At 44.6% G+C, this 25323-nt stretch overlaps 1 protein-coding gene across 1 annotated transcript in view; it reads left to right on the top strand.

The window, feature by feature from the left end:
- Positions 1–245: 245 nt before the first annotated feature.
- Positions 246–25323, top strand: part of MYO10 (myosin X) — a 168751-nt gene continuing 143673 nt past the window's right edge. The window contains exon 1 of the mRNA XM_075744836.1: positions 246–645. Within this exon, the coding sequence (XP_075600951.1) occupies positions 625–645 (21 nt within the window). The 5' untranslated portion in view covers positions 246–624. The remainder of the gene's footprint in view (positions 646–25323) is intronic.

The following is a 25323-nucleotide window of genomic DNA, read 5'->3' as shown; positions in this document are numbered from 1 at the left end:
CCCTCCCGTGCCCGCGCTCGTTCGACTCCGCATGCGGACGCGGGTTTCCGTGCCCCGAGCAGCCGCCCCGGCACGGCGCAGGGCAGCGGGCGGACCGAAACCCGCGCCCTGGGGCCCCCGCGGCGCCGCACCGGGGAGCCGGGGCAGGGGACGGGGACGGGGGGGACGGGAGGGGGGCGCCCGGGGGTCGCTGCCCGCGCTCCGGCCGGGGCGGGGCGGGGGCGCGGCTGAGCGCGGCGCAGGGAGCGGCGCAGCCCCGGCCCCGCCTCTGCTCCTGCCCCTGCCCCGCCGGGACGGGACGGGGCGGCCCCGGGCGCGGGGCAGGAGCGTGTGGCGGCGGGAGCCTCCTTCCTCCTCCTCCTCCTCCTCTTCTTCCTTACCCCCTCCCCCGGCTCCCAGCGGCGGCATGCGCTGCCGGGACCGCCCGGGCGAGCGGCTCTGAGGGGGCGGGCGGACAAAGGCTGCGGGCTGGTGCCGGCGCTGGGGCGCGATGGAGCGGCGCGGCGGCTGAGGCGGCTCGGTAGGGCCGAGCCGAGCCGAGCCGGGCCGGGCCGGGCGGCGGCGGCACATGGTGAACGGCTGGGGCTCGGCGCTGCGCACCCGCGGGCGGGCCCAGGGGCCACCATGGACAACTTCTTGGCGGAGGTGAGCGCGGGCCGGCGGGATCTTCCTCTCCCCCTTCCTCCTCTTCCAGCGTGGGGTCGCTTTGTGGGGCAGGAGCCGGCAGCACAGCGGGCTCCCGAAAAGTGTCGTGTGTTCCCCCGAGCACCTCGGCTTGCAGGGGGTTTGCAGGGGCAGCCCCTCGGGGGGGTCTGTCGGAGCTTCGTGAGCGGGAGGGAGAGAGCGGCGTCCCCCCCAGTTATCAGCCTTTCGGGCTGTGACCGGGGGCGGAACTCGAGGCCGCCGGGCTGAAGCCGGGGAGTCGCTGGGCGCTAATTGGGGCTGACTAGAGCGGGCAGGGGCTGGAGGCGCCGGTACCGCGGCTTTCCCCGCGGCGCCGCTCGAGCCCCCGCTGCCGCCGCCCCGCGCTCACCGGCGGCACCTCCCGCCGTGGCGGGGTCCCCCCGCGGGATGCAGGCTGCTGTTGGCTCCGGCGGGGCTGGTCCGGGTCCCTGTCTTCCTTCCTGCACCCGGCCCTGCTCCCGGCGGCGTGGCAGCCGCTGAAACCGTGTCTCGGAGGGGAGCGGGGGGCTCCCTCCCCAGGAGCTCCCTGCGCGAAGCCCGGGGAGTGTGCTTTTACCGGCTTGCGGGGGCACATGAGGCTTCAGGTGATGGAGGTTTCAGAAGCAGAGCTGCTGTTAGGCAGTCTTTTTTTAAGGTCTGTTTATTAAGTGCGTGCGTTAAGTATAGCTAAAGTCTTCTGATACAAAATGCAAAGTAATGAGGCTTAAGTCTTGAAAGTGGTTTGAGCTTTACCATTATCTTGTGGATCTTGACAACTTCATCCTGTCGGCTGAGGAAACCAAATCAAAGACGCTTTGCTACTTACTCAGGGTATGCGCTAAAAATCAAAACTGGGGTCCTCTTCTGGTCTAAGTTAGCTGAATTTTATGCAACAATATTTTACCAAATCGGTTCAGCCTGCCTCGTGTCGACACAGCCTTATGAACGTAAGGTGTCCGGTATTAATGCAGCGACTTGTGTGTGTGTCTGTGCTTGTAGATTGCTGGCAAAGCTTGCGCCTGGGTTATGACTTCTGGTGACTGACTGCATGATTGCTTTAATCGCACCCCTTGCTGAAGCAGTTGCGCTGTCACGGCTGTAAATGCAAGCCAGGCATCTGTTTTACAGGACTCCAATTAAACTGCAAAACCGTCCTTTGCCCTCATGAAATAAGTTCCTTCTTGTTCTTGGTGCTGCTATTGAAAAATAGGTGATCTGTTTACCAGAATAGTAATTAGTCAAGTAAATGAAGGTCATACACCTTACTGCTTGTTAGCTTTTCATTTGTCAGGCAACAAAAGTTCTGTCAAGTGCAATAAAAAGAAGAAACGCAGGATTAACTTCCAAAAAGTTTGAGTTAAGTAGTAATATTGCCTTTTTTTTTTTTCCCTGTAGAGGATGTAGCCCTCGCCTTTCGAAAGCTTGCAAGCCATGAGCAATATGCTACTATTAGCCTCGCCTTGCAAAATTAATCTGAAGAGTCATTCGCTCTGACACAAAGTACTGTAGTGTGCCCTACATAAAGGTGAAAAAGAGTTTTAATGGGTTTGACTCCCCTATTAGCCAAAATTACTTGCCCCAGGGAAAATGCAAGTGCATTTTGCCAGTCTGTGTTAGTATTTCAGCATGTATTTATGTTAATTTGTGGTTGCTGCATGCAGACTTTGATCCTTCTTAAGAACTCTTTCTCCCTTTCAACATGTTGATATTACTTTAAAAGATCAGTAAATATAGCACCTTGACTTTAATCTGCATCCAAAGTCCCACCCATAACTATAAACATTTTCCTTTCCTCGCACCAGAGCGTATGTAAATTGCATATAGGGAGTGTGAGGCACAATAGCAGAAATGCACTGGGCCTGACCCAGCTACCACGGAAAAAACGTCTGTTGAAGGCATTGGATTGATCCACTAGCTGGATAATTTAATTTGTGCGAGGCAGACATCCTGCAGCTGCTCTTTATGAAAATATTTGCTGACTTATCTGAGAGAATTATTGTTCTTGTTAAAATAAGCTGTAGTGCATGGAAGAAAGAGGAAGCTGGATGAAAGGCACAGGTAAAAAGCCTGGTCTGCTCTGCTCTCGTTCGTCAGCGACGTAAGTCCGCTGATACAGTTATGTTTTGGGAGAAAAGCTGGTAGGTGAAAAGGGTATATACTGGCATTTCATAGGGATTGTTCCTCAGAACAACAAAGTTACCAAGAGGCCCCTGTTCACTGCACTGGAGTCAGGAGTGTCTTCGATCTGGCTGTTGCAGAAAAATATTGTAAAAGTAAAAGGTGTTCCAGGAAAAAACCCTGCATTACTATTTCTCCCCTATTTTCCCATAGCTAGATGCTGATTGTAACCTGCCCTCAGTATAGGATGATGCTCACTGGAACAAAATGGGGCAACTGGGTAAGATACGGCCGGAGTGCAGGAACCTGCGCGTCACAGAGGAGACGCTCCTGTTGGGACTTGCCGCCCTAAGAGAGGTGTGGGATAACACCAAGCTCCTGCCGATCAGCTGGTGCTGCCGTCATCCATGGCTTAACAGCTTTTTGACTTCTCCATCTTGCTGCCCAGTTTCCTTCCTTTACTATTTCTTAGCATTCTTATCTTTTATTCTTATTGGACAACAAGTGGTTGTAGCGGTCTCCAGAGGAGCCTCAGTTTCCATTACTGTCCCAGTTTTGTAACTCAGGCAATTAAAAAAAAATTAAAAAAGGCTCTGAGTAACAAATTAGGCTAGAAGAGTCGGCCCTGGAACTGACTCCCCAAAATGCTTTTATTGCTGGAAGACATTAAAGTAATTCCAAAGTTGCATTCTAAATACAGAGAAGTGTTTTCTGAGACTTTTAAAAACTTTCAGGCTGTTGATTGGGCTGTGCTACCTTTTGGTGTTTGAAGGAAGGTCAGTGGTGGAATTGTAACTTTTTCAGTATAGTTACATAGTCATATTTTCATATGTGTTAAACCCTGTAGAAATCCTGGAGATCCAGACTCAGAATTAAAAATATGGATGTGTGCAATAGAGTCATTTGTCTGTGTTGCTCGAAACAGCCTGAAAAAATTGTTCCCATATGTTTTACCAACATCTAGGGTGCTCGCAACAGAGCAATCTCTTGTGGTAGCTGAGGTCAGACTTCTTTTTTCCAGTGAGAATGCATCCCTGCTAAAAGGGGGTGTATACCATGAGGAAAGGAGGAGAGTTATTTCAAGATGAGAAGGAACACAAGGAAATTTTTTACAAAAAAGGTGGGAGAGGGAAGCTCAAACTGCCTCTTCAGCATCTGTAGTTCCCAAGCAGTACCTACCAGGGCAGCAGGGAAAGAGGATGCAGAAGTCAAGTTCATCTTCCTCCTCTTATGCAGGGAGTCACTTTGCCCAATATATACAGTGTATTGCACTGAACCATGGTCACTGTCCTTGTCACAGAAGTGTGGCAGTTGCTGGCCCAGCTGAGGTCAGAGAGCGGTTGAGGTTGGGGGGACATTCTGGGGGTCATCTGGCCCAAACCGTCCCTCTGAGCTGGTGCTCAGCCCCTGGGGAGGTTGCAGCACGGTGTGAATAGTGGTGGCTGCAGGGATTGATCGCGTTTAGCTGCTGCCAGGCTTGAAAGACAAAGGATTCCCCCCCACTTAATTTCCACAACTGGAAGAGAAGAGGGGAGAACAATGCTGTCTCCTGCTTTCTGTCTACTGTGCCTGGATAGATGATGTTGGAGAGCGTTATAAAAGCATCATCAACATAGAGGTCCTACTGATGTTTCTCTGACGTTGCATAGAGGTTCATTGGGAACTGCAGAGTAGCTTCCTTTGAGGCACAGCAGATACTGCGTCCAGCATGCTTTTATTTTTAGCAGTACTGCTGGTACCTCGTGTTCAGAATGGTTTCCTTCATTTCTGCTTTCCACAGTTGCACGTATTTGCTTGTGTACCCTGTTCTAAGGGCAGGGCTTCCGACGTGTCCTGAAGGAGCAAGTGTTGAACCTCCCTCTGTGGGGAGGATATGGGGCAAAAATGAATTGTGAGGGTTTGAGCTTAGCTTCAGGGAGCTGTCAGAGGAGGTATCTGCAGGGCCTGGAATCTCTTGTTTTGGATATGTGGCTTGTGGCAAACTTTTCTTTGGTGCTCCCGTGCTGTGGCATTTGGCAGCTTACTGCCTCCCAGCGCAGAGTCCTTCATGGAGACCTTTGAGAGGTTCACCATCTCCTGCAACCAAGTGACCTTGGCTCTGCCAAGTTTCTGCTCTTAAAGTGAAAATCTGGCGATGCTAATAAATTTCTGCATTGATATACACGGGTTCTGGCTGTGCTGTGCAGCATAGTGTACGTGTTTAGGACAACCTCGGAAGTCTCCCAGTTGTTGTTTAGAAGTGTTTTACTGATAGCATAAGTACGGGTCTGATATTCCAGCTTGCAATATTGGTGTAAACTTTGCTGGTGTAAGCTACACAACTGCGTTTCAGACCGGTGGGGGAAAAAAACATCATCCCATGAGCGATGGTGTAAAGATTACATTTCTGGAGGGCTTCTGAGCACCAAAGACATGCCAAGCAGGAACAGTGCCTCTTTTGGTTGTTGACATTGGCTGCGTTTTCCGAAGTTTCTGAGCTGTGACTCCTTCTCATATTTAGGTTTTTTTAAAGGTGATGGTTGTTTTGTCAACAGTTATTTTTAGGTTAGTTAGAGAGCATTGATGTTTTGAATAGAAAATGTTTCAGGGGGGCTCAGGACTACCTTACTGAGTTGGAAAGAGAAGAAAGTTTTTGCAGGTTTATTTCTGTAAGTCGGGAAATCGCATTCAGCTCATCAATAGCACGTCATCCTAACTGCCTACTACATATACTTCACATGTGCCTTTCATAAGATAGATTTGTGCAACTGAAGCATAGTTATCGTCGCTGGGCTAGAGCCTAGCAGCCCTGCTGGCACCATGAATATTGTAAAAAGGACACAAGAATTCTCTTAAAGCTGCAAAACACATAACTATTGAAACTGGCAATAGAGGCTCTATATTGTGCAGGGTCTGCTCGTGGTTTTTTAGGTATGTTCAGTCAGGCTCCAACCAAAGGAGAGCTGTGAAAACCCCACCATTACAGAAGTCTTGGCTGCTTCTGAGTCTTGGCTTTTTTTACCTTCTGGTGACACTTCACTGAAATGGTTACTTTTTTTTGATCTTTTCCCTAATTGTATGTTTGTGTCAGCACTTTGTGTGTAAACTATTTTGCTCTAACCAAACTTTTTTTCTTTATATGCATGGGTGATACTGAAGGTTGTGAATGTCTTTGGCTCCTTTTGGTTTTGGAGCTGTGGCACAGCCTGCTGCCTGGTAAAAGGGAATTGTGTTTGAAAGCATGGCCAGTCCCAACTTACTTTTGAAGCTGAGTGGCATGGGTTTTTATCAGAAACTTTCTACAATTTTTTCCCGTGATTCTGTGGAGGCAGGAGAGACGGCTTTGCACGAGAGGGAAGCAGAAGGGAAGGGGAGCTTGAGCTTTCCGTGCCATACCGAGAGTTCAGTGCGCTGGTCCCATTAGTAACCTGAGAAATCCTGCAACCTTTCAGTGCCTTTTTCCCCCAGTGTGCCTCAAAAGATGGAAGAAAAAGTTTGGGGCCCCTTATCAATGATTATGCTGTCAGTTGGCTTGGTTGTACCATGTTACACTTCTGCTGTGGTGATTTTAGCTGAATCTTGGGTTTCAACTTAGTGAGACCAATGTAGTCTCATGAATGTGGTTTTTGGCTTTAGAAGGTAGCTGAAGGAAAATTGGTAGGTCCTTGGTTCTGTGTGTGGGTGCATGCATGTGTGTGTATATAGTGTCACTGTGTTTGCACAGAACAAATCGAGACCGAACACATAGCAAGTGAGTAACTTGCCTACATTTTTTTTTTTAATATAGGGAGTGAATATTGATGTAACTTTAAAAAAAAATCTAGCAAGAGAAATGCCTTTTTGTGTCTCTTGGGTGGATGCAGCCCCAAGTGGAAGGTGCTGCAGCCTCCTGCAAGGGGCGGGAGCAGTAGCTCCATCCCTTGCACGCCCTTCGTCCCTTGCACACCCGGTGTGGTGGCTGTGTGCGCGTTGCAGTTCTGGAGGGAAGCATGTCCTCTAGGTAGTTTGATCTCACCAACCTTTTTGGCTGCAGGGCTGGTATTTTTCCTTAGTGAATCACAGTCCCCAGCTGTGGTCAGAGCCAGGAACGTAGTTTTGGGTGGAGCCTGGGACAAGGGCAGGAGGTAAAAAGTCACTGTGAATTAAGACTTTTGCTGAGGGGGGGAAGAATTACAAACCTGAAGTCACTAATTGTGACTACTTTACAAGTTTTGGGATGTGACCTCAAAACTTGCTAGATTGATTATGACTTCAGGCTTGTATGAGAGGGTCATGGCTTAGGCGTTCTCTTGATCTTCCTGTTGTTTATTATGTGACATATTAAACTATCAGTGAGACATGAAGGAGGATGGCTTGGTGTTGAGGCAACAGTTCAGGGCAAGTTACTGGGTTTTGGGTATTATTGGTTCAAATTTTGCATGGTGGCTTTTTTTTTCACTTATTTCAGATTTTCTAAGATGTCCTATGTATGTCTGAAATGTGCAACTTTGTTTTGGACAACCCTCTGATTAAGAAAAGTTAAGTGGACTATCCTTTTTGTTAGAAGTCCATTAAATAGCTTAAACACAGGACATTTCAAATGTCCAATTTTGATTCAGATTTGAAGCATGGCAGAAATTGGTGTATATTCTGTTTTACTGACCAAAGTTAACATTTCCATTTTGTGTAAACTCTTCTGTAGAGGGTTTTAACACACAGTTTCTGTATGAGATCTTGTAATTTTTCCTAGTGAGCAATTGGGCTTAGTTATTTTTCACTAAGAAGGAGCAGCCACGGCCTGTAACTGGAAAAAACCAAATAACACTCCAGCCCTTTTAAGGCTTTGAGGAAAACTTTGCAGTTCAGTCTTGTGTATGGAAGGAAGTCTTCAAAAGTGAATGATACTGCTCACTTGTACGGTTTTCTGAGCTTGCACTGAAAATTCAGATCCAATACATCTTAAGCTGGATTTCTTCCATGCCTTGGTGGCCCTGACCCAAGTGGGTACATATAAGCATGTTGGAGCAGAGCCTAAATGTGGGAGTCAGTGTACTACCTTTTACTCCTTCTAGGATTAATGGTGTGCTGAAGGAAAACATCCTGGAGGATAGGCTTTATCAATCTGCTGTACAATCCAGCGGCCTGCCAGGCTTTGAGTCGAATAGGGTTCCCGTATTTGTATGTTCATACATTTTAGCAAACACATTGCTTCAGTGGGGGATTTCACCTGGTTTATGGTATCAGACTTTCTGTTCTTTGAAAGTATGTAATCATCTTGTGGTGAGCCTCGCTAGAGATTTTTGACTGAATATTAAGTGAAGCTGAATATTGAAGAAATCAATATTCTCTTTAACCCATGGATTAAATCTTTCTGTGAAATTATTTGGGTGTTGGTTTTGTTTTGTTCCAAATGAGGGAAAGAGGAAGGAAGAGAGGGGAGCTCAGCAGCAGACTTCAGGAGCTGAGCGGTCCCTTCCTTCACACGTAATCCTGGCTGATGGCATGCACGGCGTGGACAGCTGTGTTGGAGGACACGAGAAATAAAAGGCTAAGTGCACTTCGATGTGTTAGTGTTGCCTCTTCCTATATATTCTTGGGAAACTATTCATAATGCTTTATTATAGGTCAGTGATACAAGAGTGTGTTAATACAAGGCGCTGTTTTGTTTTGGGGAATGCCCTTACGGGAGATACCGTAAGGCACCTTAGCAGAGGAAAATGGTTGGTTGTTGCTTTTTCCCCTGAGGGCAGAACTACATTCCTACCCTGAGCAAGTTTACCCGAGGGCTTTTTATCATGGCACATCTGCCTCTGTGCTGGGTTAGTCGTTGAAAGTAGTGAGGGTTTTTTGGGTCATTTTTGATGTTCTTAACTTCTTGATGTGGTAGTGCTGGCAGAATGGTACCCTGCTGCCCAAGCCTGCCATCACAGCCTCAGCATCAGGATTGATTTCGGTGCCTGTAGCATAACCTCAGGTAGGGACCTGAGGCTCAAATGGTGGATGAGTTAATGGCTATCTGCCATTAACTCCAGCTGGAATTACAAAGTAGGATATTTCTGAAAGTTGTCATCAAAGTTAACACTCTGAGCCCCTTGGCCATCTTTCTCTCTCTTTCTCTTACAAACCTTCAAAAGGCTTTAGAAAACTCATTTTGATAAACTTTCCGGCATGTGGAAAAAACATTTCTGTAGTTCCTGAAACGATGTTGGACTGTAAAAGTGGTACTACTGGCAAAGCCCTAGCAAAGCATGGTTTTGATGTTGTGCGCTGTGTGTGTCTGTTAGCTTTCTTCCTGACCTTGGTAAGAGAAATGCAGGATTTCTCTGGAAGGATTCTTGTGATTCCCATTTCAGTTCATCCAAACTGGCCCTGGTTTTGGGGACGGGAGATAAGAGAAGTTTATTCCTTGTTTTGAAAAAGTATTGATGTTTCTAGCAGTATCGGAAATGGATTATTTGGTCCTATTTTAGTTGCTGTTTAGTGTGCCATTAAAATGTTTACTCAGATGAAGTTAAATATATTTGTTAAGAGAATGGGATTGTTTTTCTTATGAAGTTGTTTATCTTGAGGAAAAGTCAAATCTCTTTGTTTAATGTACCCATCTGACTTACAGAAGCAGTGGAGATAATTTGTTTGACCATTTTAGTGGGTCAAAAACCAACTATGTATCTTGGTTAGGGTATATTTTTATTTGCTTCAGAAAGGAGCCAAGTTGGCAGGACGCTGGAGTTCGTGTCGGGACAAGGAGTAGATGCCGATTCTGTAGGTCAGACTTCTTGCTTTGTTGGTTGTCTTCTTGGATCTCTTCCCCTTATTAAATATAGACTGTGGTTTTGTGATTAGGGTTTATCTCCTCATTACAGCTTTCTGGTGATGGGTACAATGGATAGGTTTGTTTGGTGTGTGCAATCAGTTAGTATATTCCCTAGAAGAACATGAGAGCGACGTTTACAGCAGGGCTTTGAAGGATGGCATTTCCTGCTGCTTTTCAGACTGTGTACCAGGAGGAGTGTCCGATGAAGCGAGCTCTTTGTTGTTGCATTCCCAGAGTTGGATTCTGCTGTGTGACACTTGATAAGCTATTTCAAGGAATAAACAAATGCAGCAAATCTGAGCTAGAAAATATAGTTTGCACAGCAGCCTCCCTTCTTTTTTTTACCCCCCTTGCAATTACATTTCTAATATTTTGTGCGCCAAATCTGAGAAGTTTTTAACAAACGACAGATGGGAATTTGGCATAAAGTTGCACAGTGCTTGCAGCAAAAAGGGTAATTCTCTGTTTTGTGTTAGTTTTGAGAGTCTCTACTCCTAATTTCTATTTCTTTCGCACCATTTCTGCCATCATTTTGCTTTGGTGATTCAGTACCTTAAATGACTACAACCCTAGTGCAGTAGTAAACTCCCTGGGTTTTTTTACAGAAGCCTATGAATAAACTTAATTGGAATGTAATTAAATAGTTCAACTTTTACTGTATAGTTACACCTTTATCAGTAGGATACCTTCATACCATGCAGTTAAGGTGGAGATGCCATCAGTAGCTGGTGGAGGATGGGAGGTGGTACCCAAATCTGTGCATTTTCTTGTGAGTGTCTAGTGGCTTGTTCTTAGCAGTCCTTACTGAATGCAAAGGGAAAACATCGAATTGTGCGATCCTTTTCCTTCAGATAGTGATTCAGCATTTACTGAGTTCCAGGTGCTTCTGGAGTTGGGCAAATACAGGCTGTCATCCTGAATTTTGATTTCTTGAACTTGTGTGCTGCTTACAGAAACACTCCTTTATATGGCTTGCAAATATTTGATTTGAAAAGTGCACAGTCCCTTTATGCGGTCAGAGAGGCCACAAAAGCCTTGCTGTTTTCCTGGGATTTTTGTTTTTTCTGCTGGAAGGCATCAGAGGTTTTGGTAGACAGCATGAGCTGCGGCTGCCCCGGAGCACAGGGAGTCGTCTCTAGTCAGGAAAGCAGAGTGGGTGCGTGTGTTAATCAGTGGCTAAATTGAAGGGATGAGAAAGGCTCAAGGCAGCAATGGTCTCGACACCTGCAGCAGCAGATCATGGGTCACGCTGCCGCGGGGATCGCCCGAGGCGCTCCTGGGGAGGTGGAGGAGAGGAGCTGGCACCAGGCAGATGCTTTAGCAGGATGGCTTCTCAAAGGGGTCTCCTTGTCCAATGGGACGACGATGTCTGATAGCTACTGCTTTAAAATGCATAAAATAGGCTTTTTTTGGCTTTGCAATTCCTGTCAAAGTCAGAGAATAATCTTCTATTGCTGTCCTGAAGCCAGCTGGAGTTTTCCTAGCTGTAGGTTTTGAGTGTGGGGTTTTTTGTGGTTTTTTGTTTTGTTTTGTTTTGTTTTTTCCTGGTTGGGTCTCTGGTATTACAAATGCCAACATTTTGGGAAGTCTTGCTTTTTCAGGTTGTCTTTTTAAATCTGTTTTTGGTGGTATTGAGCAATGATGTGCTTCTGGATAGTTTCACATAGGCTTATTGGAGAAATCTGGGTTTATTCTCGAGAAAACTGCAGTAATGTATGTCCTAAAAATAGGACTTTGGCATTTGTTAGTACTGCTCTGTTGGTGGCAATATTATTGTAGTAAAAATTGCCCTTTCTAGTTTTATTGACACTAAGATTCCTACTTTTACTTGTCATATGATCATCTTTTCCCCTAATTTTGTTCCAGACGCTGTACCAGATTAACTAGTAATCAACAAGTGGCTCTTTCTCTCCAGAAGAGCAGTCGTGGTGCTACCACTTGCTCTTCAGGAAACAGCTGGATTTTTATCAGATCTTTGTAATTTGTAGAAGAGGGAGAAATTTCCAAAGATTGCTGTGACACGGTGAGTGCTTTACCTCCGAGGCTGCTGGAGGTAGCCCGTGCTTGGGACTATTGGGAAGTCCACTTTTTACATCTTCGTCTGTGGAAGGGTCTGAGACCACCCGGAAGCTAGGATGCTCCTATGTGCTTTGAAAAAGAAAAGGCTATGTCAATAAGCTCAAAGTTATGGCTGTATAAGCTGCTGTTTCTTTCGTGGGTGTGTATATTTACTTAGCTTGCTGATATTTTATTGTAGTCCTGCTGCAGTGCTGTGCTCTGTTGTTTCCTTTCCCTATATATCAATGGAGAGGAGTGGCAGAAAATAATACCTTGTACTCTTTGCCAGTACAGATCTAAATATGATATTTGTGCCCTCTTTTTATATTAACCTGTTGTTCCTTGCTAATGTTGATGTTACCTAACATTCTTGTATATTGCACGTGCTTTTTTCCATTTCTTAAATTTAAGTAAATTATTTGGCACAGCTGTGGGGAATGTCTGCATAGGAGGAAACATGACAATGAGTTGCTTCAGGCTTATTTAAAAGCAAAAAAGTTGCAATTGGTTTGTATATCTGCTCCCTTTTTCTGACTTCTGTAGTTGGAATTAACTGGAACAGTAAAAAAAAAAAAAAATTGCTGTTTGAATAGCTGAAAGCTTAAATTCCCTGCTGGAAAGGTGGTTTGTTGAGGAGAAAAAATAAGTTCAGAAGTGGTAACCATTAGTGGCTATAAATAAAGAGTTACTCATTTAGACTCTCAGATGGATAAAAGAGAGAGGTTGTTCCAGTTTTTCATCTTTACCCGGTAGTAAAAAGTAAGGTATGTCGTGCCCTGCCATTTTTTAGATAGCTTTAAAAATAGCTGCACTTGTGCTGTTTTCTGCTCAAAGAAAGGTCTTCAAGTATACTTGCATAAATGGCAACAGCTGTTTGGCCCCAGCCTGAAATAAACACACGAATTTATGAATCATTTCACTTTTAATAAGTTGCGTTCCCTGCAGGGCAGCGTCTCTATTCTGTCACTACATTTACAGTTGTGATAAAACACTGAATTTTGTTCTAAACCAGTATATGGAATCGTGTGAGCAATATGGAAGCAGGGTAGGGGAGTAGCTCATGTGTACCCTACTACGTCAGCAGGTCTTGTCTTTTGGAAAATAAAACCTGGTTTGCAACCTTGTGTAGCAGCAGGCTGATTTTCTTCCTCGGGGACAACTGTGTGGTGAGGAGCATGCCACAGACCAGCCTGAAGTAGTGATGCACTGAGACTCCACTGGGAACCCTGGAAATGCCCTGAAGACCCCAGGGCCTCCCCACGGGGTTTGGGAGTGGCTTTGGAGGGGAGGCTGGTTTTCCTAGTCTCCAGGTGTTGGGATCAGCCTTTTCCAGAGGGGGGACCTTGTGCAGCCTGGGTCATTGGATTTCTTTACTTGTACTGCCTACAGTGCTGATCCCACAAATTACATTTGTAGTTTAAAGTCTTTGTTTCAAGAAGCAGCTGCCTTTTACACCTAATTAAGTGAGGAACTGGGGGCTTGCATGAATAGCTAATGAATAGTTAATAATTAACTTCTCTTTGACTTCACTGGTGCAGAACTAGGACGTTCATCTTCAGACCTAGGTATCTTCTGCCTTGGCGTTGACCAACCAGGCATTGACGCTTGTCATGTCCTCTTTCCCCTTCAATGCCAAGTGCCTTTGTGTACATGTTACACTTCTCAGGCTCCTTTGGAAAGTAATAATAAAGATGCAATGCTCTCGGGCTTATCCCAAATCAGAACAAGCTTGGTTTTGAGTGTCCTACTCATTGTGTCTCCGCACAGTGCATTTTGCATGGCGGCTCTGTGGCAGCAGAGAGGGCTGTTACAAAGGTCTCTTCGGAGCTGTGGGTAGTAGAGGTGAGCAGACCGTTCCCGGTGGTGGGCTTTGCTTCTCTTATCAGCGGACATGGGCACTTTCCAAACAAGCGGCTGCGATAGCGCAGGTAGGGGAAGTTGTTGGCAAAGGAAAGGTGTGCGGGAGGGTACATTTAAAGGCGCAAGAGAGTTTTAGTGATCTATAGCTAAGCAATGTGATCATGGTGAAATATAATTAACCCAAAAGAAGCAGTGGGAGACAGCGTTTGGGGTTGGGTTTCTGCAACTTGGTGCCTTGCCTTGCATAATATTGGGATGTGTAATTTTTTTTCCACGGAGATTTACCTTCTGATGTTGCTCTACTTAAAATAAGCAGAGAGACCTTGATTCAGCAAGGTTGATAATCCCAGGATGAATGTAGGACACACAGTTCCACCTGAATTAGAAAAGAGTCATAATGTATTTAAAATTAAGGGTGTTCTGAAATTCCTTGTGGTTTTGGCTTCTAGCTGGGTACTAGTCGCTTGGCTTCCTACACATCGCAGTCCAGGCTCACCACGGGAGAGTTAATGAACGTCTAGGGAAAGATGTCCCTGCCCATGGCAGGGGGCTTTGAACTAGATGATCTTTAAAGGTCTCTTCCAACCCAAACCAGTCTGTGACTGTGAACACTACTATCCCTGCTGGGACTTGGCAAACCCCCCAAACTCCCCTTAACAGTAACTGGTCAAAATGACTAAAATCCAGTAGGTAACAACTGCTGATCTTTGTACAAATTAAGTTTAAGTAGTAGTGACCTTGGTTCAAGCGTAGCTTCTGCAATGCTACCATCAGGCTTGCTGTGACATACGCACGGAAATGCCCTTCTGCATCGCTGCTGTAGCTCCCGAGTGGGTGAAACAGCCCCACGTAGGGGGTGCTGCCTTGTCCCCCTTTCACCCAGGGGCACTGGTGCAGCCTCTGCTGCCATGTCCCTACCGTCAGGGACGAGGGCGGGAGGTCTCTGCTACTATCAGGTCTCTGTGCTCTCCAAACAGATCTGGCTTTGTTAACAAGTGACTTGTCTAACTTATTGCTGTTTTTTTAATCTGTCTTGGGATCATGGTTACATTGATTTGTACATTGACTGTAGAGCTGCTTTTATTGTAGACATGTTCCTGGAAAGCTAGAAATGAGGTTTTTATTTAATTTTTTTTTTTTTTTTTATGAAGCTAGTAAGCCATCTCCTTACTGATGCAGTGCATGGCATGTGTTGAGGTAAGAACATTTAGCACTGGTGACTTTTGTAGTTCAGAACTGCCTCTGAAGTTCTGTAGGAGATTTTTTTGGCTTTTAAGGAAATTGTCCTGAAGAGACAATTGGCTTTGGAAGAGCACAAATGTTGCTACTATATTAGCCCGCAAAAGGCTGTGTTTCAATGATGCTTCCTTTAATTTAGCAGAAAGGAAGCAGAGCAGTGTATGAAGTCAGGAGTAAAGGAGTGGGTGTCTTGTAGCTCCTAACTTTGCTGAAGAAATTGAATTGCATTAGTGCTGGATAAGAGATAATTACATGCCAGCCTGTGTCCTTCAGGCACCAGATTGGTATCATGAGAGCTGTTGTTAGGAGGAAAAGAAAAAGTTGGAGGCATTGTGTAGAAAATAGACTTAAAGCACAACTGGACATTGCTTTCTCCTTCAAATGAGCAGGGAGAAGCAGTGTATGATTTTATACATTATTCATTATTGGGCAAAGGAAGGTAGCAGCTGAGTTTTACAGGGCCGGTAAAATGTTCAGTGCCTGTGGTGCAGCACTGTGCGTGTTACTCACATAGCTACCCTGGGAACGGCGGGGGGGTCTGTGTGTGTGTGTGTGGGGGGTGGGTGACTGTGAGAGGGGGGGGGTGTGTGTGCAGCGCGATTCATGGCCAGGCCCTGCTTGCTGTTGAATATTCAAGAATCAACTTGCTGGGTAAAAAATTCTGCTGGAAACTCATTTTTGCAACAGAAGGGCCATTGAATGTGACCATATACTTGATTTCTGTAAATGTGTCTGTAAATTAATTTTAGACAAAAAAATAAATGTATACAATTTTACCTGAGGGAGAGACTTCTTCAAAAAACCAAACAAACCCCCAAACCAACTCCTTGCAAGCTGGCTGAAGTTGTGTATTACCTCTGGAAGGTGGGTATGTTTGAGATGGGTCTTAACGTGAGGAATTAAAACGAAGCGTGTGTATCTGCATACTTCTAGCTAAAGGCCTAGATTTTGTCGTTGTCCTGTAAAAATGGGATCTTGCTTACGTGAATACGAGGTGGGGATTTAATTCCTAGGGGAAGAAAACATCCTGAAAGCATGTGTATATCTGAAAATATACACAGAAGTTCTGACGGTCACACTTGTGCATAAACAAACATGCTCATGGCTGTCTGAAGACCAACGGGAACCGAAAACATGACCAAACAATGTTTTATAAGTGCTCTCTTCAAAAGATCTCAGTTCAGTGATAAACATGCTGCCAGAGTTTAACTGCGCTCATCATATGCGTGAGCAGCTAGAATTATGATGAAAATAGAGTCGCTTCTTCAAAAGAAAGACAAGTTGATACTTGAAACAACAGGGAAATTGTAGAATGACCGGCCCGTGAGCAGGAGGGAAGGTGATGTCATGTGAACGCTGTTGTGGGATTTGGCTGATTTAAACTGCATCACTGCATCTGCCAAAGACTTGCGGCCCTCAACAAGTAATTCAGTCTGCTTTTGCCTCAGCTCTCTAGCTGCAAGATACAGCCAGAGGATTTTCCGTTTCCAACATCTTTTTCCCTTTTCGTGGGTAGAGAGGTGTGGTGCATAAGGCTCTTGCCCTCCCTGGGTCCTTGCAACAATGCAAATAAAACCAGATCTACCACCCGTGCTAAGCGAGGGGCCAAGTTCTGGTTGACTTCCTTGGTGAAGGAGCAGGTACATAGTCCTTGTGGTTTGCAATATTTTCCGCTGCACACATGAAAGCAGTGTAGAGCTCCAAGGATTCAAAATTAATTTCCTTACAGGTGAGGAAATCTCTGTTCGTCCCTGTAGAATGAAGTATTTTATATGCTGCATAGAGAGTTAAAGGTAGTATGTGCAGTAAGCAGAAAGTTATTGTTCCATTTTGAGATTACTTATGACTTCTTTGAAAAGAAAACTGGGTGTATTTAAGGCCAAGTCTTTTTGACCGGCCAAGTCTTTTTGACCAGCCAGGTCAGAGCTTGAAGGAAGCCAATACAGAGCTGGCAGCAGAGGAACGCATTGCTACTGCAACATTTACTTGCAGTAAAGCTTAAGTGGCTTTTTGCAATTCCTGCTGTCCTAGTGTTAAGGAACGCCACAGGGGCACCAGCTTCAGCAGATATGTTGTGTGGGGTTGGGTTTTCTGGTAATCATGAGCAAGATGCTTTTCAGATGTTCTGCTGCTCCAAGATTAATAGTAACAGACTATTTTTTGTGTTTTGAAGAGTAAAAATACCATTTTGGCTAAAGCAGTCTGAATAATTAGGATCATGCTTAAAAATATTTACTTTTTTTTTTTTTTAAAAATGACACTTCTAAGAGTAATTCAGTAGGGACAGGTACCCTTCCAGGTGACTGAGCACTTTACCCAAAGGAAGTCTGGGCTGAAGAAGCACTCGTTTATTTTTGGGTGTGCATCTTGTTCACATCAACTGAAATCAAGCACATGCTTTTCTGCCTGAGGAGGCTTTCTTGAATCCTCTTCTGTTCTACAGTACTTTGCCCATATAAGCTTCTCTTTGCACAATTCTATGCTTCAGCGTTTGTGGAAAAGTTGTTTTTCAACAGTGTTTTAGGTCATTTCATTTCACCTAAGAGTTAGTAAGAAAAACACCACCCAAACCCAACAAATAGCTGTTTTGTTGACTCACAGTATAGTAATATGAGTGGTGACCTTATTACCAGTATGAAAAGTAGTAAAATATACTGGCTGTGTTTAGGCAAAGGAAGAAATTTATATTTGTTTTAGGCTTGCGTTCTTTAGTGCCATAAAAATCTGATTATGAGTATGTAAGATTAAATATGTTTTAATAGCACTATGTCAAGCAGTCATGGAAAATTTCCAGTCTGAGCTTGTGCAGGCATTTGGATACTATGAAGTCCATACACTTTGGGGTTGGGTTTTTTTTTTTCTTGTTTTTCTTTTTCTTTTCTGTTTTTAGGGTTCCTTTATTTAAGAAAAAGCACCTCTGTGGGCAGGCAAGAATCAGTAATACTGCATTTTGAGTGCTACATTTGCATTTTAATTTCGGCACCCTGCTAATTTGACTTGAACTTACGGTGCATTCACCTTCTTTATAAATAATTTAAAGCGACATCCTTGTGATGGGAAGCTAGTGAAGTCCTCCTAGGTTTCGTGAACTAGGGATCTGCACCACGCTGTGGGAAGTAGATGTTCATGGAATTGTCTGGGTTGACGTTTACAAAAGAGTTGGTTGACTTCAGTGCCAAGTAAAATAAATTGCCATGTAAAGGTTCATGCTCCTGAGTAGACATACTTTCAGAGGTAGCTGAGAGAAAAATCATGGTGCCCTGGGCTTTAGGGTCAACAAGGGTTGCTTGTGAAAGCTTGTCTGGTGTGTTGACTCATAGCTTCCAGCACACCTTTCAGGTGGCGGCAGGTGGAGGGAGGGAGGTAGGTAGGAATGGCAGGGCAGGGATGTGTAAGTCTACTGGAGCAGTTTCCTTATGGGAGAAAAGCATGCTTTTGTCAGACTTAAAGTTGCTGCATGGTTTATGTATTTTGTCTATCTGTTTCTTGCTAGAGGTATGTGTTAATCTATATATAGCCTATGGTACTGGGTAGTCTGTTTTGAAATATGATGACTTCTTGAAGAGGAGATGGCCAGAGTGGAAAGAGGTGCCTGCTCCGAGGTATGCTCTTGCTAGCAGCATGATCCCCTGCCTATTCCTACATCCCGAGCTCTCCAGAAAGATACTTGTGCTTCACATGCAAATACACTTCACACTCCTTAGGGTTCCATCCTCATGTCATTGTTTTCACCAGCCTTGAAGTCTTCTGGGGTTCACTTTTGAGTATCTGTCTCAGAGCAGCTCAGTTCTTGCCCCATCTTTCTCTGGTCTCACATCAGTTCTTCTAACCTGGGGAAGCGCAGCTCTCCACAGCTGGCGCTTGTGGCAGCTCCTGGCTGGTGGAGATGTGGCTGCTAGTCACAGCTGGCAGGTCTTTGTGTGAAGGAAACAGGATCTCCTCCCTGGATTTAGACCAAAAAAAAAAAAAAAAAAAAAAAAAAAAAGAGTTTAGCATCTCAGCCTAGTAAACAGTACAGTCTGATTTCAGACCTGATCCTGGAGGGGGGAAAAAAAATCTCCCTGTCTGCTGCGGTGACACTCTGCTTCTTGCCTGAGCTATTCCCCTTGGCTAACGGGAAGAGCTGGGGTGCAAGGGGTTCCCGCCTTGATATATGATGAATGATGCAACTCCCTGGGAGATTACAATGTATAATCAAAATCGTTTGGCTGAGAATGTCCTTTGCCCTCTGAGAGTCATGCAGCTGTTCAACCCTGGTTTTATTAAGCTCTTGCATACTGGACATAGCAATCTAGAACAGAGTCTCAGCCCAGATGCATTTCCTTGTACTTCTCGTTTATTTCTGGGATAAATGCCCATTTTGTCAGGTATTAATGCTTTAAATCACTTCTGTTTGGTTAAGCTCTTTAATTGCTTTGTGGTATAGTTTTGGATTAAATCTTCTATCAACCTGCAATACAGTAAAACGCGCATGCATGCAAAAAAAAAAATAATTACGGAAGCAAATGCTCTGTGTTTCTGTTCCTGTCACAAGTACTAGGTTGAGGTAGTCATTTTTCCTGCTAACAATTACCAGCTCATGTAAACACGCACTGAAGGAAAAAAAAAAAAAAAAAATCAGTGCCAGAGTGATGCAGGAAATTTTCATCCTTGTTATGAACACAAAGAATGAGAATGTGTCACATCTCTAAGTGTGCCTGCAAGTGGGGAAATGTGCCACACCTTTTTGTTGAAAGGTGGAGTGCAGATTTTAAGTTTCTTTGGAAAGGTGCTACAAGCCATGAGGAAAGGTCTGTTGCTCTACATCCTAAGGACCTGTAAGCTGCTTTGTATGACCTGCCTTGGGGATTTGTCTATAGATGTGAGATGGGAAGCAGTATGGAATTATAGGGTTCATTCCAGTGTATGGTGTGAAAATATTCATGACAGGAGGAGAGAAGGGTTGCTAATATATATATACCTGCTCCATTTCTGGGTTTTCTACTAAAGGTCTTCTCTTCTGGCAGTTTGGTGAATTAATTTAAAATGAGTAGCTTTTTGTAATTTTTATTATACGCAATATATATGAAAAAATCCCAATAAAAGAATAAATTACTTGAGCCAGAATGACTCAGGTGACTCTCCCTGTAGATGCTTCATTTTATAGTTGCACAACTGCAGAAAAATCACAGCGTGTATGCTAATAAAAGTAGCATTGCTGGAAGGAAATGTATCTGGTCAGGGAGAAGTAGTGGACTAAGCAAAAGCAGGGGATTGTTTTTCAGGGGGTTGTGACCTTGAGGGGCTGAATATAATGAGTGCAGTGGTTTGGGCTGCCTTTTTACCTTGCAACTGCTGCATTCCATTGGTATTGATCAGCAGTGTCGGGGCTCTGCCACATAAAGCCTTGCAAAGCATCACTTCATCCCTGAGAGAAGTTTAAAGCCAATAAAGTGCAAAAGTGTTCAAAGCACATGCAAGAAACGCTGCCTTTTATCTGAACTTCATGGCTTTCTAACTATACCTGAAATATAAGCTTTGTTGCTGATTTTGACTTTGGTATAGATCCCAAATTCACTTTTGTTTTTTAAGACATGCATTTTGTTGCCATATGCAAGGTGGTGACCTGCAGGAAATCGGAGGGCAAAAGGTGTTGGATATCACATGCCATAAAAAGTGCAAAGGGTCCTTCTGAGTTATCCCTAAAGAAGGGAGAGGGTTTTTTTTGATTTTTTTTATTGTTTGGAGTGCATGTCCTCCCTGCTCAAAGAGGGGTGCCTGCAGCGAGGCTGGCCATGCGCCTGCTGTGCGAGGAGCCAGGCAGAGCTCAGCCGATGCTCGCCGGGCACAGCAGCGTTCCTCTGCATCCCCCATGCTCCCCGTGTGCGCGAGCCCAGAGCCGCCAACTGCCAGTGTTTTTACTGCTGGAGGTGCATGGGAATAAGCCGTTGCTCTGCCCTTTAATGATAAAGCATGCCATTACATTTTAATTGGTTGTGTTTTCATCAGGCGATCTCCAGACAGGCAATTTGGAGTTGCTCAGTGATTATTGTGGTTTGCAGCATACAAATTAGTGTGGGAAGTTGCTAACACTAGCCTTGCGACTTAGGACTTTGGATCGGCTTTTTCTGCGCTCACCCGAAACGCAAAAGGTAAGAAGGGAGAGCACAGATGGGTGCCGCATTGCCTGCCATTTGTCGAGATGTCTGTGTGTTGCCCTGGGGAAAGATCATCCCATCTTCCAAACCTCCTCTTAAAAGCCAGGCACCACAGGAGGGCTTCGGACAGAGGGGTACAAATTGCTTAGCTCCTGGATTTTTAAGGATTTAAAGAATTAATTACTTTAATTTTTAAGTGTGGTTAGGGTCGGGGTGTGAAGTACTAGTTCCCCACCGCCTCAGGTTGTTTCGTAACCCATGCTGGACTTGTTCTGTGTGATGCTGCAAGTCTGATAATGTCTGCCCAAGCTTTCCAAATCAGCCTCAGCGCTGCTGCTTCCAGGTTCCTGCAGTCGCTTGTTGCAGGCCAGAAAACCACATTTTCCCAGCTGGGTGTCGACATGGCATATGTTTATTCTTCATGGAACTTCTCTGGGTTCCTGTTCCTGCCTTTGAGCTGTGGTGCCGCTGCCCTTTGCCTGCCCTGAGGGACGACGTGTGCAAGGGGCATGCTGCGGAACTGTCGGAGCTGGTGTGGCCAAGAGGTGCCTTGTCCCGGATTCAGGACGTTGCCCCTGATTTCTAACAGGGCATAGGAACGGGGTCGAATGGGTGGTGGTAGTGAATGCATCGCTGTGGCTTGTGGGAATGGAGGACCTGAGCTCTGTCTGCAAAGCTCGGTACAGCCCTGACATGTCAACTGCTTGTAGTCAAAGTGTAAGAAGTGGGGTTTGTTCCTCGGTGTGCAGTCAGAGTGGCCAGGTGGGCCTTCAGAAAGGCAAGGGTAAATGGTTGTTGGAAACGCTCCTGAACAGGTCCAACAACACATCCTGATTTACCAGCTGTCCAGTGTTTTCTGTATGTTCCTCCTGGTTTCTACATTCCATTAGGTATTAACCATAATAAGTCCTTATTTTACAGATGTTTACCCATATGCAGGGTCCTGTTGATGTCTGTAGGACATGGTAGTTGGGCAAAGTTAGGAAGAGGTTCTGGTGTTTGTAGGGCAAATCCCATGTAGCTTGCCAAATGAGATTGATTAAAAAAAGCCCCAAACGACAAAAAAACCCCCGCAAAATCAAAACAAAACCCCTTGAAGCACAAACTAGCAATGTAAAGAAATAATTCGGTGCAATTACATACTTTAAATACTTGTATTCCTGTGGTGAAATAGAGATATGTAGTGATTATATTGTGAAAGCGAAGCTGCAAAGAGAAATGAAGCCTACTGAATCATCTATTGCAAATTCAGTGGTAGGGGATCAATACAACTTAGGAAAAGCAGTTATGACCTGATACTTAAATTTTCCCTATTTTCAATAATCAGTGTTTCTGTCAGTGAAATAAATGAGTAAAAGAACTATGGGCTGACTGGTCCATTATTCTCTTTTCTCCCTCCTTTTCACACTTACTAGGCTTGGAATACAGCGCTGCAAATTCTTATAGCACCCAAGTGTGAACAGTGTCTTTCAAAAATCCTGAATTTTCATTTTAGGAATTAAATCTGTTGGAGTGTAGTCCAGAGGAGGGCCACGAAGCAGATCAGAGGGCTGGAGCACCTGTCCTATGAGGACAGGCTGAGAGAGCTGGGATTGTGCGGCCTGGAGAAGAGAAGGCTCAGGGGAGATCTAATTGCAGCCTTCCAGTACCTGAAGGGGCCTACAGGAAAGATGGTGAGGGACTGTTTATCAGGGAGTGTAGTGACAGGACAAGGGGTAACGGGTTTAAACTAAAAGAAGGGTCGATTTAAATTAGATATAAGGAAGAAATTCTTTACTGTGAGGATGGTGAGGCACTGGAACAGGTTGCCCAGAGAGGCTGTGGCTGCCCCCTCCCTGGAAGTATTCAAGGCCAGGTTGGATGGGGCTTTGGGCAACGTGGTCTAGTGGAGGGTGTCCCTGCCTGTGGCAGGGGGGTTGGAACTAGATGATCTTTAAGGTCCCTTCCAACCCAAACCATTCTATGATTCGGAGAAAATACGGAGCTTTGAAGAAGTAGGGGGGAAGGAAGGAAAAAAAAAATACTTGTAAAGAATGTGGGCTGAGTGGGTGAGTTTGTTTTTGTCTTAAGGCTCTGATCTTATAGCTGGTTTCTGCAACAATTAAGACTGGAAATATTTTCCCTTCTTGCCCATCCCTACTCTAACCCAGGAAAATTATTCGTATGTAAACTGATATTTTTGAGTTGCAGGGACGTGTAAGCAAAAAAAATAAAAATCCCTGTAATATTGTTAGACCTGTAAAAGGATCATGAAAATCGACAATATGGAAGAGCTGAAGTAGAACCTTTTCTACTTTGATGCCACTAACTTGCAAAGTAAAACTTGTGGTGGTATTATTGGGAGTGTTTTTTAAGTGTGCTTGTTACCTTGCACAATCTACTGCTTAAGACGAATCATCTGTTTCACACAAGAATGTCAATAAAGATAAGTTTTCCTGGAATTGCCTGCTTGTTTGGCATGAGAAGGGAAAGAAAAAGAAAGAAGAAATGACAATACTGAGTGTCCTAGAAACCAGGAATAGTCCTTGCCTTGCTAAATTCAGTTCCTCCTGTGTGCTTTCAGGTGCAACACTGGCATTTTACTGATCATAGTTCTTGATGCAAGAAGGCTTTGATAAATACTACCAGAATAAAATCAGATGGCTAGCAAAAAGCAGTCAATGGTAGAAAATGTATCTTGAATAAGAAATTTCATTTGCTTTGCAAATTCAAATTGGGCTGAGCCAGTATAATGTCCCTCTAGATGAGGCATATCCATGCTTGTATAGTGCAACTAGTATCTGTGGAAAAACTAGTACTGTATAGGTGTTCTGTATTACCTTTTCTTCTAAAAAGTCAGTGTCCAGGTACACTGTAGAACAGTGTTAAGAACTGAACAGTTCCTTGACTGATGAGGCTAATAATGTCCCACGAAAATAAGTGCTAAATGCCTCTCTTCAGGATCCGTTTGTCAAAGGAAAGCTTTTTGTCCCTGTTGATCAGCTTTTAAGTACTCAAATTTAAGATTCTCCTTCTAAATAAATATTTTGTAATGAGACTGAACATCTGTCTTTGCAAGCAGGAGTTCCCATTTTGCAAACAAGACTCTCCATGGGCTTTGCTGGCGGTGAATAAGAAACATCTTTCATGTTCAGTCTCAAACTAAACCTCATTTTGGAGTGGTTAGTCTCTCCCATACCATGGGGTTCGTGCTCATGAGTCCGCTCCCCTGGCCTTTGCTTTGCGTCCTGCTCAGGCAGAAGAGGCAAGAGGAAGGTGGAAGAAAACACTTGGGTGTTTTACAATACTTATGAAAAATGGTTTTCAGACCATTAGCAACCTGTGGCAGATAACAAATTTGGTACCTGGGAGGTTTTAAGGGCAAAGTTTCTTACAAGCAGCAAAGTTATGTTGCACATAGAAGACAAAGATATTTCTACTATTGCTTTGCCTCATTGGTCTTTGACACACCAGTCCCAAGAGGGTTGCCGAAGGAGGGAATGAGAAGAAGGTGCTAGTATGACTTCAGGCATCTGGATTTAGAAATACTTCTCCACCTTGATGTGAGTTTATAAACTTGTCGTGTAGCATAAGCAAAAAGTTGCCAAGCTGGTAGCTTTTGGATTGGAGACTGCCAAGCCCAACCAAGTGTGGTGGATGAGCTACAGGCATTTGGCAGGCTGTCCTCTTGGCCCCGAGTCAGTGATAGAGCTGCACGGCAGTGTAACAGCTTCCTAGACGATATGGAAAAGATGATGTTAGCAGAAGCTAATGGTGATTTAAGTTGGCTTGTTTGGGCAGTCATGCTGGGATAACTACCCATGCTATATTGCTGTAGGCTTTGGTGAACGGTTTTTAGAGTTGAGTCTCTCTTCCCCTGCTGCTTATATGTGCACTGTCCTTCCTCTGTTCTGCCTTCGTTAAAATACCCAATGAGGTTTAAAAAAACCCCTCAATTCACATGAATGAAGAATTGGAGTATGTGCATGCATACAGATTGGTTAAATTCAGTTGGTTTTAAGGAAGCAAAGTTTTGGAGATTTTGTTGTGGGTTCTTTGTTTGTTTAATTAGGGTGGGTTTTTTTACATTTGTAGTAATGACTAATAAAAAATTGTGGTTTTGGAAAAATATGAGTGCCTAGCAAAATTGTGCTGTCATCAAAGACAAAACTGCAACTTCTTTTGAGAGCTGTGAAGGCAGAGTTAAGGCTTGTTTGGTTCTTAGAGTAAGTTTTAAGGTTTTTGTGAGGATATTGTATATTCCCCTTTAGGAATTCAAATAAGGAGAGAGAATTACATACCACTTTTAAGATGACCATGAAATGTACCAGGAGGTCTGTCATTTGTCCAGCCACTTCCACCCCCTGCCCCCATAGACGATGACGGAAAGGTGTACAGTGGCCCCAAGCTTTTAGATCTCTCCGCTGTCATCAGTAACTGTCCCCTCTTCCTTCTCCTCACTCAAATGTTGTCTTTTAAAATTACTTGTCTTCATTA

Source organism: Balearica regulorum, chromosome 2 (genome assembly GCF_011004875.1).
Source record: "Balearica regulorum gibbericeps isolate bBalReg1 chromosome 2, bBalReg1.pri, whole genome shotgun sequence".
NCBI classification, from domain to species: Eukaryota; Metazoa; Chordata; class Aves; order Gruiformes; family Gruidae; genus Balearica; species Balearica regulorum.
Note: the sequence above shows the minus strand (reverse complement) of the source record. Positions and strands in the feature narration are given on the sequence as shown.